Here is an 18,321-nt window from a genome sequence, read left to right as displayed (position 1 = left end):
CTTTCTTTTTTTTTTTTTTTTTTTTGAGACGGAGTCTCACTCTGTCTCCCAGGCTGGAGTGCAGTGGCACGATCTCGGCTCACTGCAAGCTCCGCCTCCCGGGTTCACGCCATTCTCCTGCCTCAGCCTCCTGAGTAGCTGGGATTACAGGTGCCTGCCACCATGCCCGGCTAATTTTTTGTATTTTTGGTAGAGACGGGGTTTCACCATGTTAGCCAGGATAGTCTCGATCTCCTGACCTTGTGATCCTCCCACCTTGGCCTCCCAAAGTGCTGGGATTACAGGTGTGAGCCACCGCCCCCGGCCAGAGATGTACTTTTGGGAAGAGATGTTGCTCTTCTGAATTTCTAAGCAGACAGGGAGGAACAACTGAGAAACTCTCAGCCTCCCGCAAGGGCTCTGAGGAGGCCTTGGAGGTCAGGAGCCAGCAATGGAGAATTAAGTCTCTCCCAAGAAGTTCCCCCAGTTTTGGCTGTTCAGCCTTTTTCACTTACAGCCGAAGACTTTGTGTTGTCATAAGAATCCAGTGAAGTGTGAGATATATGCGCAATCTGAAAAGGTATAAGCTTGTAGGATGACAACCTAGGCAAAGGTCTTATTGTGTGTATTTTTTGTTTTTGTGATTTCTTTCCCTACAGCTGGCCTGCAGAGATTACAATGCACTTCTTAAAATTCCCTGCAGACCTAGCAAACTTTCGGTTAGATCCCTGCGTAGGAAGGAAGATCTCAGTGTATGACTGGATATAATATGCATTCTCAAGTCTCCCCCTTCATAGACACAGTGTACGCTACAGAGAGCAAAGTGTAATTTTAAGAACCTTGTAATTCTTTACAAATTAACACAGCAGATGGTGTTTATGGGAGCCACATAGTGAGGAATATTTGGGACGATGTGAGACATGTGTTCCAGGGTTTCGGCCTGCTTTCTACATAGTTTAGTTTTTAACTGTCATGCTACAAAAATTCCATTTTGCCTCATAAAGTTTTCATTGGTTCCAAGTGTGAGGGAATGCCCCAAGAGATAGTACTAGTATGACAGACTCCAAGCATGCTCAGTGAGGTCCCTGATTCACCTAAGCCTGAGGAGTGCCAGTGGCTTGCACCTTCATGTTCAGGAGGTGGTAGTCTCCTGGGTGTTGGTGCTGGGGTTGGGGGCAGCCTGGCCTTCCCCCAGCTTGGAGATCAGTTTGAGAAGTCGAGGAAGAGCACAGAGCTTGATAAGCTTCACCCAAAGCGAGCAAAAGACAACATAAGTGGGCTAACAATAAGGTTAGCACCTCTAGATTGGGGCTTGTTAGAGTGCACATAGTTAAAATATTTCTCTGGTTGTTTTAACTGTTCATATAATTAAAAAGAAGACCTTATTTCTGTGCTAGTTCCCTCATAATGTTAAGAATTAAAGTGCTTGGGACCTGGGTGCTTGCTTTGAAGACAGTGCTGGCATTTTGGAGGGGGACATGAGAGGGAGAAAACAACGAGATAGAGATTGAAAGATGGTGCTGCCAGAGAGGACAGGAAGAGGTCATTCTCACAGGCTTTGGCAAAGACAAAGAGAGGTCAGAGTTGATTTGGGCAGGCAAAACAGCCCTGGCTCTGGCACTAGAATGGAGATACCTTTGGGATCCCCTAGGATGCAAAGAGTCCTTGGTGCTCCCAAACCTTGTACTTCTTCTGCCCACTGGCACCCACATACTTTCCTCACTTTCCTTTGCTGCGGGGCTGGCAATGGGAAAGGTCCCAGGTGTTCTCAAATACATCCTGCCTCCTTGTTCCATTAAGGGTTCTCATCTCTTAGAAGCACCATTTTATCGAATCTATTCTCTTTCAGTTCCTACTGTTTTCAAGCTTATCTACTCCCACCACTCACTACTTTGATAAAAGCCATTTACTCTTTGTACTCCTTCTTCCAAGGGTATATACATCTTAATCCTATGCATACAATCAAAAGCTTTGGTTCCTAGAAATTTCCATCTTTTTCCCACATAGGGGAGGTATTTGAGCAGGGAAGAAAGGGAATGAGTGTATAAAGTGTAAAAAGGGAATGAGAGTAGGCAACAATATGACTCTACCGTTGGTGAAGACACAGCGAGCCACCAATTCCACCTCTGCACCTAGCCTTGTCTCCAAAGATCGGTATCATGTAATTAAGCCAAGTAGCTAGAATACTAACTATTTCATTCATAGCCAATACATATTTATATGTACATATCTATACATATTTCTAATTTACTTAGCACCGATTCTGTGTAAGGCACTGTGCCAGAAACTTCAGTTTCAAGGAAATGTAATGGTCTGACACTTTCCTATCCTTGGGCAGCTGTGCCTTTAATTGGATAAAAAAAAAAATATGCTCATGACAAGTTTCTGAACACTACAGGATAGTAATGATGCAGCTTATATTATTTGTATACCGTCTGACATCGGAAATTCAATTAACAATGCAAGAGGTTTGCACAATATAGAATGATTTCCTTGGTGAGAATTGTTCATAAAGAACCAAATAAATGGTAGAGATGGCTATAGGCACACAGAAGAGGCTGGGTTTCTGTGAACTGGGAGGGCAGGGAAGGGGTGATGGAGGAATTACAACATGAGCTGGCTCTTGATAGAATGGTAAATGAGGCACAGGGAGGCCAAGACTGTGGGTCCCCACATAGACATACTTTCCATAAATCAAGGTTACCCTCTGCCTGAATGTTTTCTGATTTCTGTGAATTCTCAGCAATGTGGACCCAGTTATTGACCTCTTTTTGAGATGGTAGAAAAATGCCAGACTCTAGGGATTCTTTAGGTGTTGAAAGCTTTAACTGTAGCTGAGTGGTTTGGGGAATATGCACTTAAAAATGAAATGGAACTTTTAATTTCATTGAAATTTAAATTATTTATTCAGTTTGGGTATGTGTGTGTGTATGTGTGTATAAAATCAATGGGAATTTGCACTTTGCCTTAACTACTTTTATCTCAACTGTAAAGATGAAATGGCATTTTTTAGCAGTTTGCTCAGTTCATGGTCTCTTACAGGCTTAGAAGGGGTATGTGGTTAATTAACCCCAGCTTTTAGCAATCACCCAAGCTCGGGGGGTTGGCACTATGAAAAATGTCTTTTATGCAGGGTTGCCTGGCAAGTAATCACTGAGGAATACACCTGTGTTGATAAAATAAATCAAGGAACAAGAATTGTAACCTTACACAGGTGCCAACTACTTCCTATGGCTTTGATCAGCAAATTGTGAAGTGGGTGAAATTTATTTTTAGGACTCCATATTTTCCAAATCATCTATCTGTTTCATACCTGCTGCCTATCCCCAGGTGCCTACTTGGACCATCCATCTTTCTATCAATAAACAAGCATTTCCTGACCATGTCTTAAGAGTTTCATCCTGAGTTCTTTGGGAGAAAACCAGGCATGTTCTACTCACAAAAAGCTTGGGTTGTATTCTGCAGCCACACAAAAACTTATTAGGTAACACTAGGTAGTATACTGTAAATATATGCATGGTTTGGCACACTACCTACATGAAAGATGTGGTCAGAGGTGGGAGATTTTGAGCTTTTCTTTGAAGAATGGGTACAACCTGGCTAGGTGAATTGTGAGTTAGAAGGGGAATGGCCCCTTCCAGCCAGGCACCAATATGAGCCTATAAAGAAGGAGGACATTTGTGAGTTGTTGAGAAAATACAAATAGATTAGAATTGGACCATTATGAAGGGGAGACCAGATTCTGAAGCCCTAACATACAGGCCCAAGAAAAAAAAAATTACCATTCAACCTAGCAATTTCATTACTTGGGTATATACCCAAAGGCATATGAATCATTCTACCATAAAGACACATGTACTAATTTGTTTATTGCAGCACTATTCACAATAGCAAAGACATGGTCTCAACCTAAATGACCATCAACGGTAGACTGGATAAAGAAAATGTGTCACATATACCATGAAACACTATGCAGCCACAAAAAAGAACAAGATCATGTTCTTTGCAGCAACATGGATGGAGCTGGAGACCATTATCCTTAGCAAACTAATACAGGAACAGACAACCAAATATCACATGTTCTCACTTACAAATAGGAGCTAAATAACAAGAACACATGGACACAAAGAGGGGAACAACAGACGTTGAGGTCTACTTGAGGGTGGAGGGTGGGAAGAAGGAGAGGATCCGAAAAAATATATATCAGGTACTATGCTTAGTGTCTAGTGACAAAATAATTCTTATGTAGGTAAACTCATGTCACAAAATATCTGCACTGTTTGGCACACTACCTGCATGAAGGATTTGATGTGACACATAATGTGTGTGACACATTTTAGAAACCTGCACATCTACCCCCGAACCTCAAAGTTAAAAGGAAAAAAAAAGATTCAAAAACAAAAAAAGGAAATAGGACTTCAGTAAAATCTAAATAAGAATTCAGGAATACTGAGCTGAGGAAATTAAAGCTTTTTCTTAGCAGGCCATAATGAGGATGATGAGGGAACGCAGTCAACAAAGGATGCTGTGGCATTCAAGATCCCCACTGTGGTGAGTGGGTGTCGTGGAAAGAGAGATTTGAGGAACAGTATGAATCCTTATAGACTTTTTGATGGGTGGTTTCTCAAGGTTAGTAACTAACTGGATTTAGGGGAGAAATACGATATTAAGATTTAGAGCTGGGTCAGTAATTAGTGCTGGGGAAAACCCTGTGAATGAACCTAGATGCCCTGCCAAGACATGAACTCCTCAGACAGTGCTCCAGACCTTGCCTGAGGTCTGCCCTGATCCCCACCACTGTGCTTTCCAGTTACTGCGGCTTAGTATTTTAAGATCTCTGGTTTAATAAGACCCTTTTCTTTATAAGTGACAGAAATGCCACACGAATAAACATGGAGGCATTTATTAACTCATGGCACCAGGTAACCCATGGATAGAAACTTATGGCTTTAAGTGCAACTAGATTCAGGAGGCCAAGTGTTTCATTCATTGACTTAGAAAAATTTACTGAAAACCTGTTACATTCCAGGTACAACTCCAGGTTCTATATAATGACAAGCAAAACAATTATTTTATAGGTTAATGTGTTTTACATACTAAATGCTTGTGTCCCCTCAAAATTCAAATGTTGAAACCTCCAATGTGATGGTATTTGGAGGTGGAGGCCTTTGATAAGTGATTATGTCATGAAAGTGGAGGTCTCCTGAATGGGATTAGTGGAGGCCTTGATAAGTGATTATGTCATGAGGGTGGAGATCTCCCGAATGTGATAAGTGCCCTTATAAAAGAGACCCCAGAGGACTCCCTTGCCCCCTTGGCCATGTGAACACACAAAAAGAAGACAGCCTTCTTGGAATAAGGAGTGGGCTCTCACCAGACACAGAGGTCTGCCAATGCTTTAATCTAGGACTTCCCAGCCTCCAGAAATGTGAGAAATAAATTCCTGTTGTCATAAGCCACCCAGTCTATGATATTTTTGTTATAGCAGCTCAAATGAATTATTAATAAAAGAGCACATAATGGAAAATATGAACCATTTTGATTTGACTCCAAAAGCTGACTTCTCTTTTCTTCCCCTCCTTCTTCTTCCCTTAAATTTCTTTTTCTCCAATTCTTCATCCCTTTCTTGCCGCAATTTCTCTCATCATCTCTCCCTCCTGTCTCTGTCTTTCTCCGTCTTCCTCTGCCTCTCCTTCTTTCAGCTATGCTTTTCTTTTTGTGGGGTCTATTTTTGGAGACTCCCTAAGTAGTTCAAGGTTTATCTAGTACCAGTTTATCAATCTCAGTGGGAAAATATGTCTCCTTCCTAACAATTCTACCTACAACCTGTGATTCTACTGCTGATTCTCACCGGTTTGGATGTTATTATCAGTTTGTTCCCTGCCCACAGAGTCTTGGTTGGGAGTTAGGAGGGCTGCTACTGAAATAACATGGATGGGTTGATGGGGGGATGAGAACAGCTGTTGATCTCTCTGAGCCAGTCCTGCTTTGCGCATTGTCCAGGCATATCCTTATATTGCTCTACTATCGGGTAGGGCCTGGTAGTCTCACCAATATTACCATATTCTTACATTATATATTGAGGATTATTTCCTTGAAAATGGATGCAGCCTGGCAGAGAAGAATCAGAGATACATCAGTGTTTCCCTTTTCACCTTTACCTCCTTCCCATCCCCACCACCACCTCAGAGACCAAGAAAGCTAGGTTGTGATGTGGTCAGAGTATGTTGATTATAGATTTGCTTTGTGGCCACTGTTCAACTTTCATCCATTCTAAAGAGATACTGCCTGTTTCTTTTCCAAGAGAAATGTCCTTAGCTAGTGAAAAGGTATATTTAGAAAGGTCCACATGCTCCAACTATGATTTATACGTAATATAAAGATATTATGAAATGTTCAAGGTTCTATAAATAATGGTGCTATTTGTAATAAGGATATGATTTCTATATCCAGGGTTTCAGGGTAGGTGGGCAACCCTCCAAAAATGATAGTGTGACTGTTGGATCAATAGATAATTTTTTCTTCTCCCTCCTGTTGTCTAAATTGTAGGTTTAAATGACAGCAAAATGTGTTGGAAATAGAGTGCATGGCATATTATTGCTTTCTGGCATTCTGATGATTTTGACTTCCATTTCTTTCAAATGACAACAATTTGAAAACTGGGCATTTGATTAGCTCCTAAAACATCTAATATATTACAGTCACAGCTACACGATATTTTGAAGATTCCTTATACATTCAGCCATGTCTGCAGGTCCCTTCAAGGGAAAGAAAGGAAGTGATAAACATCTACCTTCTTACAACCATGTCCCACATATTAATATAGTACCCTGAAACATGGTTGATGTGCACCCATGGATCCAATGGAAGCACCAAGATGGTCGATTTATATTCCCAGGGCTTCCATGAGTGACCCCCCAGAACTGCATTATGTGTTTATGGTAGGATGAGGGGCTGGGATGGGAACAGTCTTTAAAGAAATACTCATTTTCTGGGAGGCCAAGGTGGGTGGATCACGAGGTCAGGAGATCAAGACCATCTTGGCTAACACGGTGAAACCCCGTCTTTATTAAAAATACAAAAAAATTAGCCGGGCATGGTGGCGGGCGCCTGTAGTCCCAGCTACTCAGGAGGCTGAGGCAGGAGAATGTCATGAACCCAGGAGGTGGAGCTTACAGTGAGCCGAGATTGCACCACTGCACTCCAGCCTGGGCAATAGAGCGAGACTTTGTCTCAAAAAAAAAAAAAAAAGAAATACTCATTTTCAGAGATTTATAAATTAATAATTTTTATTGCTTTTTGTTTTATAAGTTAGGGAGTCAGTATCAGTTGTGTATTATTCAGCATGTTTATATAAATCCATTGCAAACATCTTCAGAACTTCAGAAGGGGTGATGGGTATTTATATAGGGAGACAGTGGGGTGGGGATCCTTGTCCAAAGTGGGCCAAAGGAGGGGCCTTTATTTTGCAAAGGGGCAAAGAGCAGTGTTATTAAAAAGAAATTGTTGAAATAAAATATTGTTCTTTTTCTGAAGATTAATTGTAAGAATAGAAATTTCTGTTAATGGCTTAATCCTTCTATTTAAGGACAAACGAAATATAAAGGTCTTCAAGGTAGTATCTGATACTTTAGCAAACTGGACTTGAATTTAAAGCCAGAGGACGGGAGAATAAAGGGTCTCCTATTAAAAATCCAAGTCAGGAAATTTATTCCCTTTGCTCTCATGAATTCAAGCCATGGATCTTCCCCAAATGCGTTTTGTAAAATAGTTCTCAAAGACTAAAACAAATAAAGTTTAATAAACATGCATCTCCCTAGCACAACAGATGGCAACTAGGGAAGGTGCCCACAGCAATGTAGAGAGTAGTCCCGCCTGGCTTCGTTTTTTAATAACGATATTTATTAAATGGCTATGTCTATTGCACACTCATTCTCTGCAGGTAAAGATAAAGAAGAAAAGTGGGGAGCAGGCTCAAAAAAGGCATATAAGTTCTGCAGACAAAAAGCGGCAGAGGAAATACACCTCAAAGTGAGATTTTACTGGTAGCCTTTGAAGAGAAACACATGAAACTATAAAATCACAGAATCCTGAAATTTTAGAGAAGGGAGATCGTTTAGATATGGAATGGAAAAAGCCCTGGCTGGGAGTCTGGAGGTGCTGGTCAAATACTAATGAGCCAGGTGATCATAATCAGTCACGTCATCTCTCTAGACCTTGCTGTCCTTATCTTTGAGGGGAATGAGGAGGTGGGCAAAGAAAGACAGCTAACGTTGACTGAGTTAACTCTGCTGGTTAGGTATTGGCTAAACACATTACAGGGCCTATGTCTTTTTATGCTCCCCAAAAGCAAGCACTTAGCCACGTTTTAGAGATGAGAAAAACTTCAACTGCCTGTCAATTCCCAGCCCTTTCTGCAGTGTTATGATTGTTTCCCTGTAACAGGGAAGTATAGTTACAGGTGCTTGATGGTTTTTCTGCTTCTCATGTTTCACGATTCCATAATTCATCCTTGGCCCTTTCATTCTACAGATGATAAGGTTGGAGTCTAGAGATGTGGCCAGGTCACTTAGGTGGTTATTGGCAGAGAGTGGTTACAACTAATTGGCTTTTGTTTCCTTCTGTTCAGCAAAAACAGGGAATAATTGGATGACTGACTTAACACCACACATTTTGCTTTTATTATTAGGTGATGATGTCAAAATAAATACTTACATCTGCTTTCACTTCAGTTTGTTAAAGTATGTTTAATTTGTAGAGCCTGGAGGGCCAGGGATGGAGAGCTAGGTGAGGCTTCTGGTTGACTCCTAGGCAACTAGAATGTGCTTGTGATGATCAAATCCTTAGTTACTAGACAAAATATGTCCCAGGACCTACTATGTAAAAGACTGAACTGGAGATTCTGCCCCTCATTTCACCTCTTAGAAATATCTCAGACTAGTTGTGTATTTAAAATGAACTGCCCCAAATATTGCCTCTTTAAAGGGAGAGAACTTTTTCTTTAGGGATACCAGTTTTTGGCAAGGTTTTTGTACATTATCTGCCTGGATGGAGAAAGCAGAAGGACAGGTGATCCAAAAATAGTTTCCATGTAGTTTCTAAATCAATTCTTTCATTTTTTTCCACATCAAAAATACTTTCCTAATTACCCTGAATAGTCTAAATGTCTTTTATTGTTTCTAGCACATTGACGTTGTGATTGATCGTCCTGCTAACCTTGTGAAGAAGACAGAGCGTATATTATGCTATCCATTGTGCTTATGACAAAGCTCAGACTTTTTAAAAAAAAAATAGGGTAAATGGTTAGTCCAGGATCATGGAGGCTAATAATAGGGAGCTGACACTAGGAGGCAAGTCTCCGCTCCTTCCTTCCTCCCTCCTCACTATCCCCCATTGCTCTCTCCCTTTCTCCTCTCCTCTTTCTCCCTCTCCGTCTGTGTCTCTGTCTCTCTATCTCTCCCTCTTTTCCTCTCTCTGTCTCACTCTCAGTAGCTGGCTTCCTGTCCAGTTTAAACTGATGAATTTAAAATTATGGCCACATTTAGACATACAGAGCTGAGGAAAGTAGGACATAATGGCTTCCAAGTCCCCATTTGCCGTGCAAAGCTGAGCGTTGACAAGCTACTATTGTTATTCCTGCACAAATACTTTATTTTTTAAAATTGGAGCTAAGAAAGGGCCAGTAAATTGACTATCCCATCCAGTGGCCCAAATTTCCTAAACCCTAGTCCTTGTTTTAACATTCCCCAGCCTTCATGTACAGTCACAACAAATATGGCTCCAGAGTCAACTTCATTTCTGAATTGTTTTCAGCCGAAGACTTTGAGGCTGGAGAAACCCAGGATCACAAATATTACACAAACAGAATCCGGACACGAGTAACATGGAATGATTAACTTTACCAGAGATTCTCTGGGCTTGCAGATCAAAATAAAGTTAGTAGTAATCACACTATAAAGAAGCTCTTATAGAAATAATTTGTCTCTGTAGCTAGTCAAACTGATCTCTTCACATCATGGAGAAAAAGCTGGCTCATTTCACTCACTGCCTTCCCAGAACCACCTTGCCTTCTTGTCTACATGACTTTCTTTTTGCCAGTCAAAGTGCCTCTCTCTTTCCTATTCTAATCTTACCCAGGGCTTAAGGTCCAGCTAATTTTCTCTTTCCTCTGTGACTTGACTTCCCAAAGGCAACATCTTCTCCCTCTTCTGAGCAACTCAGTCATTGAGCGTGCTAATCTTTCTGCATAGTTTTTGGTGTTGTTCTGTTCTTGTGTTCTGGTCTATTCCCCTGTATCAGGAGCTCTTTGATGGTGAGAATTGTGGCTATCACTTTTCATGTGTTCCCCACAGTGACCAATAGGACGCCTCACATCTAAGGGATGTGTGTTTTACAGTTGCAGGATATTGATGCCAGAAGGGATACAGATCCCACATGTTGCCCTTCTGCTCACAGAATGGGGCAACCAAGCCTCCCAAACGTGTCTGTAGCAACTGCAGTTACAATCTTGAACATGACTCTTTCCCCTGGGGGTAGGATTGTCAGATTCAGCACATAAAAATACAGGATGCCCAGTTAATGTGAATTTTAGGTAAACAATAATTTTTAAAGAATAAATATATCTGCACTGTTTTTTAAGTTTAAAAGTTTAAAATGTCATCTGATGCTGCATTTGCACAACTCACCTCATTCACCCTACCCTAATCCTAGCCCTACTGGATCCTGTCTTTATTTAAAGTTTTGATATTTTATTTTCAACATGGATTTATTTGCATTAGTTTTGATTTTAAAAATATTACATTAGGTCGGGCGTGGTGGCTCATGCCTGTAATACCAGCACTTAGGGAGGCTGACGTGGGTGGATCACAAGGTCAGGAGTTTGAGACCAGCCTGGCCAATATGGTGAAATCCTGTCTCTACTAAAAATACAAAAAAATTAGCTGGACATGGTGGCACATGTCTGTAATCCCAGCTATTCAGGAGGCTGAGGCAGGAGAATTGCTTGAACCTAGGAGGCAGAGGTTGCAGTGAGCTGAGATTGCGCCACTGTGCTCCAGCCTGGGTGACAGAGCAAGACTGTCTCAGAAAAAAAAAAAAAAAAAAAAGTGTATATTACATTAAAATATTATTTATCTTGATGACTGAGTTCCTTGGTGCCACCTTAAATTTTACGTCTAAATTATACCCCCTCTCTCCCTCTTCACTCTCTTCACACCAGTCCCAGGCCCATTTGATCCTCATTCTTCTCATCTGAAAAGTGGTTGTATAGATATGGCACTGGCAGGATGGAATAAGCCCAGAGTCTGGCATTTACATTCACTCAGTAATTATTTTGTGTATCTAAAGTGTCTCAATTTCTTTCTTTTCACTTTGAAAAGTTTAGTAATTGATCCTCCATCTGTTGCAGCCAAGTTTTCAACTAAACTCATAACTTTTAATGTTTGAAAGTAAGTTTTTTTATTCTAATAAAAGAAAAGGCCACAGGAAATTATGATTTTCAGAAGGATCATGGTCCAGAGCTCCACAAAGGTGCCCTGTATTTTGATGGCAGACAACCTATTTGCAAGGAGAGAACCAAACAGAAAAGGAATAGCCTTTGGCTGCTGAATTTGTGGCAGATCTGAACTTGGAGAGGCAGAGGGTTGAAGTCACACTCACTGCACAACCACATTCCCTTGAAAGATAGAGCAGCACGTTATTCTTCTCCATAAACTTTTGTTTTCTTGGAGCTATTTGTAGGCTGATATTTCAAAGTTGTAAAATGTTAGCCACTGTATTTTAAGCTCTTTCTACTTACAAACCTTAGTGTCTACATCTGAAAGAGTGAGTGTGTGAGTTTAGGGAGTGGGAAAGGATGATGGGGAATGGTAGGATTTTAGAAGACTAAAAATATATGCACATATGCCTTGGTTTGGGCTTTTTAATGAAAACCCTATAGGGCTGTGCATCAGACATTTGTTCAGAAAAAATAGTTAATTAAGCAAGTGGCAGGGAAGAAGAGTGACTACTTTAAACCCAGCTATGGAGAGCTGGAATGTATGTATCAGCTTTATGCTTCCCGGATTTTGTCACGGAAAGAGAACATTTAGAAACCTGTTGGATGGTAATTTTTATGCATTGCCAAATCATGTTATCCCATTAGGCACAACTTAAGATCTGGGATCTCATTTTATCATATAAGCAAATTACTACAGAGACCTACATGATTTTATAGAGACTGAGTAGGCCACAATAGTTGACTTGCCACTAGCACCATAAATAAATCAATCTGTAGCGTTTGACTAAAATTTAGATAATTTAATCAATTTGACAAGGTTTTTGAAAACATTTATCTTTTAAGGGGAAGATTATTGTCATCCATAAAGTTTATAGAGCTTTTCATCCATGGGAATCTTGTTGCTCTTTTAAAAAGACAATGGGGATTCTTTTCTGTTGAGTTTTAATTGTTTTTCTGTACCCACCAGAAAAAGGAGAAAAAGCAAAGAAATAGGAAACTAGTGAAACTTCCAAGTGAATAATTTATTAAAGAACACTTTTTTTTTTCTCTACCTCTGCCTGTTGTAGTCATAAGGGAAATTTTCCTCATGACCTCAAGCTGTGGGTTGCTTATTATCATTTTTAGCATTCCACTACATGACAGAGCAGAGATTAGCAATACTGTATTTTCTAGTAAAGCATCTCTTTTGAATTTGATATAGAAGTTGCAATATGGCTTAAAAAATATTGGTATAAAATTCTGAATTCTGGTGATTTACTTAAAATCTTTTTCGATTTAGTTTTTATTATCTAAGTTATCTTCTATTCAGAAATGTGCCTACACAATATAGACACACAAAGCGTTTGTATTTGAAGGCAAAAACAAAACATCCTTGTTATATTAACTTAACTGCTAAGCGTCTGGAGGAGGGATGAAAACACAGATTTGTGTGGAGTTGAATATGGACATATGTGTAACCATCCTGAGAACGTATTGGTTTTTATCAATTTTAATTATTATTTCAGGAAAAACCAACTTTAGAGACCAAATCATGTTATAGTTATGTATTGAAAATAATCTTTTTAAAAAATTGTTTGAATTTAACTTCTCATGTTTTCCTGATTTTTTTTAATTTTTAATGTCTCTAACATTGAATATGCTAAATCAGAAATTATTTCTCTTTTCTTAATAGACTGGAAGGAAAGAAAAAGGAGATCCTCTCAACATTGCGATTGATAAGATGACTAAGAAAACAAGAGATCTAAGGAGACAGGTACTATTTTTTATTTTTACCTTAAGTCCGTGATATTCAGTAGTGGTTTCCAACAATATCCTTTTCCAGGGTGTCTTCTTGGAGATGACGATGAGGTTGTTATTCTTTATAACATTTACATATACAAATAAAAACCCCATTTTATCGGCAAGGTAGAGATTGCTGGACAGAGATGAGCCAGTTGCAAGCAAGGAGACAGTTCCTGAGCAGGTGGCTTCTCACTGCCCAGATCCAATCTGTCCCAGTGGAGACTGGATGAATTCACTACTTCTACATCTGGTCTTTAGTTTTCCAAATCCAGGTATGCCAAGAGCCTGTCTCTGATCTTTGCTGGTTCTTACTTATCAAACTCCCGGGAATTTAGTGATAAGCCAGAATGCTAATGGTTAATGAGAAATACAACTCTTAATCTGATGGGTTAATTAAGGTCTCTTGGCCAGTGTATTCCCTTGGGAACATAAATCTAGGAGAAAGTTTGCTTATCAGATGGTTGTTTGGGAAGCAGGGAATAAAATGGCTAATGACATCATTAGTTTGATGGGTCTATTTTTCTTAACAGGGAGAAATCTCCGGTCAGGGCCCTTTTTCTCCTTGAAAGTGTTGTATGAACGCTGGTAAATGTTGCCTTAGAACCCTGATTTTATATGTGGCCATGATGAACTCCTCTTTCTTTGGTAGTATTATTTCTCTGAAAGAGATTCTATCACCCACTGAGTTATAATAAAACCCCCTCTTCTTGATTTCTGCCCAGGAGGGCAGAATCCTCTCTCCTGCTGTAGCTTTGGCTATGTCCATCTCATTCACTAATTGTTGATTGTGACAGCCAGCTAAAACCAACCACTGCCATGGCAGCACCTGCTGTATTTTCTGCAGCTGAAACAATTGGGTTAGCATGGCCACATCCAGCATTTGCTCCTGCAGTGTGTTAAGTACAAACAAAATTAGCAAGAGGCCTGGGCGAGAATGGCCAAGCAGCAACTTGGAAATGATTTGAATGAGAGGAACCCACCACTTCTGATGACTGCTGGGGAGCTTCTTGGCTTTTATCAAGACATCACCTGAAGGTGTAGACACACTTGATCTGGTGTCCTTCAGAAGATATCACAATTATTTCTGGAATATGAATATTCTAGCTCCCCAGCTAACAAACCTTTTGGGGGAAACATTCCCTTTTACTTTACTTTGAAATAAGGCAGAATACAACATTGTCCTTTTAGGTATTAGTAACTAACAGCAAATGAATATATGGCCAGGTCTCTATCTCTTTGCTCTCTTAGATCATCTCTACATATCTCCATTTGATATGAAATGATATGGGTGGCAGGAATTGGGATGGAGGTTAGTTGAAAACACTGAATCAGATATCAGAGCCCTTGGTTTTAGTGTTAGCTCTGCCGCTAAACTGGCAGTGTGATTGTGGATCCTTCATCTCTTGGTCTTACAAAAATACGGAGCCAAACTAGATCTGCAAACTCTTTTTTTTTTTTTTAAGCTGTATAAGATTGTGTGAGTCTAAGGGATATTCTCATTCCTATGTCAGAGGCCCCAATGACTGATAATCACAGATTTTTAAAAGCAGTGGGAGGACATCTCCAGGTCTTGCCTTTGGCTAGATTGTCAACCAGCTAAAATTCATGAACTGGGTCTTCCCATCTTCCTGATCCCTTGGTCTCAGTAGTGATTACATTTTTTTACATTCAGGAACAAGCCCCCTCAGCTCTTTTCAATCATGGACCAATCATGGCATGATTATTATTATTATTACTAGAAATGAATGAAAAAGTAATTTTTACTCTTATGTTACAATTCCTGGAAAGGGTTGACTCTTTTTAGCAGAGGACAGTGGTAAAATCTGAAGGTGAAAAATTATGGTGGAATTTTAAATGCTCAGGTGACAAGCTCCTTGGAGAGCTTCCTGTAAGATGGCAGTGGAAGGAGTGTGTCCTTCCCTGAAGTTATTCCATGTATGTTATTTCTTTCCTTACCTTTCTTCAAAATATAGAGGAATAAGGGTAAAAGGAGAAATGTTTCATGGTATTAAGATCCAACAGTTATGGCATAATTTCACACTGTATCCATGAATTTGGTTGAAACATCTTTCTCTTCTCCAATCTGCCTTTCTAAAATGACGATGGTCCCCATCTGTCAGTTTCATCCCTGCCCATATGTTGAGATATTTTTGTCTTTCTTCTCATCTCTTTGCCTCCCCATGTACACCTGTAGTGGCACAAAAGCTTCTCTCATCTAAATTGAAGCTACCTAGCACTTGGGCAGATGGAACATGCAATGACTAATTTGTTTGGCCCAGGTAGGTCATAAGCTTAGATGTGGGTAACTAGTAATTAGATTAACAAGATGTTACCTGGGTCTCTGATAGCCCCTCCACAATAGTGGCTCAGAGAATGCTAATGGCTCCAGCAAATGTATACTGCTGAGATACTTTCTATTCTTTCAATTACAGATAAATGTATGCTAGAGGAGATTCTAAAAGAGAACCCTCAGTGATCATGTCCACTTCCCTGTACACATGTATTCCTTTGTATAATATTTAGAGAGATCAAATCTCATAGGGGGAAAAGGTGAAATCAAATATTTTAGTTTATAAAAAATATTTCTAGTGACATTCATCATGTCCCGCTCTTTCAGTCTCCTGCCTCCTCCTCATAGCGCTAAGTTTGGGCAGTGCTTTTCAGAAGGGTGACCCTGGAGCCTTGAAAAGTTTTAGCCACCAAATTGAAAAGAAACAAAGTCAATCATGATCATTATCTTGGACTTTCCTAATGAAAGAAAGTGGAATTAGACTTGTAGATACTCAAAGAAATCAAGATTAATTGAATATAAAGGATTTTGGTTTAAGTGGAATTTTCAGGTAAGTAGAACTCCTCTCTTGAGGCAACATATCCCAAGGAACTGGGGCATTATAAATGGTGAAAAAGATTATAGAGACCCAAAGGTATCATTTAAAACTGATTAACATGAATCCATCTTGCCAGTCAAACCCATGACAGGGGGCAGTGGTAGAGCAGAATCCTCCTAAGGAGTATTTTGTTTAGAATCAAAAATGGATTTAGGGGATGATAACTGCCAGCTTTAAGCATTGTGTTCTCATTTTAAAGCTGTGGGCACAGCAGGCCCTGTGTCTGAGCTATTGTCACTGCTGTGATTCTGGAATCAGCCCAGTGTGGAAACAATAGCTCTTGGCTGATGCCCCTTCTGGGTGCCTACTGGCCCACATGGTCTGTCCATCCCCCAGAGAAGACTCAGTCAGTTTCTGCCAACTGTACCCCTATTCCCTTTTGCTCTGTGCCGCCTGTGAACTATTCTAGGTATGATCTCTTAATTTTTCCTACAATTACAGGGATGCTAGTTGATTCTGAATATTATTTTTGTACTTTTATTAGTCCCTGATTTTCCAAGTTGATAAATCAGCACCCAAACATTTCTCTCTGAGAAGCTAATAAATAATATCTATGACATTACAATGTTGCTAAACTTAGCAACTCTTTCACTCCCCAAACAAATCAAAGGCCTAATTCTTATTCCTTCACCCTTACTAGCCACCACAACGAGTCCAGCAATGAGATTTAGTGAGTGTCAACCTGACAAAGGTCTCAATTCTATTATTACAATCGAAACATTTTTAACAATGAGAATTTATATATAGAATGCTTTTACATTAGGGTGAGTACTTAGAATAGTAATATAACAAAGCATTAAAAATCAATAAGCAAAACATGTTATTGGATGGAATGTTTAAAGGCTGATTCATTAATATTGTGTTTCCAAGTAGTACTACAGAAAAATCTTCCAAGATTAATAAAAAACAATTACAACTAAAAAATTCCTTAGCTGTCTCCTTTTTGACCCAATTCCTTATGTACAAACTCTGGCTGAAGGTGAACAGTTACCATGGAGAGCTTGTAAAATCACTGTCCATGAAATGTAAACTAATTTATAACCCACTTGTATTAAGTCTTTGCAAGGTGCCTGGAACTGTTCTAAGTTATCTCCATGTGTTGACCACATTTAATCCACACACTAGCTCTAAAAGATTGTCACCATGCTCATTTTACAGATGAGGATGTGAAGCCAAGTACTGTACCTGATATGGTTTGGCTGTTTCCCTACCCATTCATCTTGAATTGTAGCTCCCATAATTCCCTTATGTCATGGGAGGGACCTGGAAGGAGGTAAATGAATCATGGGGGCAGGTCTTTCCCGTGCCATTCTTGTGATAGTGAATAAGTCTCACAAGACCTGATGGTTTTATAAAGGGGAATTCCCCTGCACACGCTCTCTTGCCTGCCGCCGTGTATGATGTGACTTTGCTCTTCCTCCACCTTCCTCCAGGGTTGTGCGGCCTCCCCAACCTTGTGGAGTTGTGAATCAATTAAGCTTATTTCCTTTACGAATTACCCAGTCTCAGGTATGTTTTTATTAGAAGCGTGAGAACAGACCAGTACAGCACCCATGGCCATATAGGGTGTGGACGTATGGAAGCTGCAGCCAGGCAATCTGGCTGTAGGGTCTTGTACTCATAAATTTTACTCTATCCTGCCTCTCCGTAGAACCAACATAAGCATGTGGGTCAACCATATACTAATGCACTCTGGGAAATACACGTGGGGAAGAAGGAAGGTTCACATAAATACGTAGAAGTGCTTTGAGGTTTTGAGCAGCACCTCTACAACTCTAAGATTTGGAATTGGTGGCACGAATGCACTGTGAAAAGAAAAAAAAAACACAACTATAGTAAGTGTCAAAAACATGGTTCTTGTTTGTGATATATCATCTCTTGGGTCTCCAGCTGTTATGGTTCATTGGATTCTCTTTTTAAAAAGTGCAATTATGTTTAGGTATCTGGCCTCTCAAAACATGAATTATAGACTTTCCAGAACAATTACAGAAAAAAGAGAATGTTAAGGCATTCTATTCTTTTTCTCACATCTGCTCATGATAGGGCCAATTATTTTTAAGTTCATTGTAAAAAAATTTTAAAATCATTTATTTCTGGATTTGAATCTGTTTTTCTTCATATGGATATGAGGCTATCGACATGGCAACAAAATATATTACAGAATATTGAGTTCCT

General features: G+C 39.8%; 1 protein-coding gene across 9 annotated transcripts in view; it reads left to right on the top strand.

The window, feature by feature from the left end:
- The window catches only part of CTNNA2 (catenin alpha 2), a 1,472,650-nt gene that overhangs the window by 1,194,988 nt on the left and 259,341 nt on the right, over positions 1-18,321 (top strand). For all 9 annotated transcript variants that reach the window (XM_054678551.2, XM_016948864.3, XM_016948863.3 and 6 more), the window contains one exon: positions 13,149-13,229. In XM_054678551.2, coding sequence (XP_054534526.1) covers positions 13,149-13,229 — 81 coding nt within the window. The remainder of the gene's footprint in view (positions 1-13,148; positions 13,230-18,321) is intronic.

Source organism: Pan troglodytes, chromosome 12 (genome assembly GCF_028858775.2).
Source record: "Pan troglodytes isolate AG18354 chromosome 12, NHGRI_mPanTro3-v2.0_pri, whole genome shotgun sequence".
Lineage (NCBI taxonomy): Eukaryota > Metazoa > Chordata > Mammalia > Primates > Hominidae > Pan > Pan troglodytes.
This window is presented reverse-complemented; position numbering and strand designations above follow the sequence as displayed.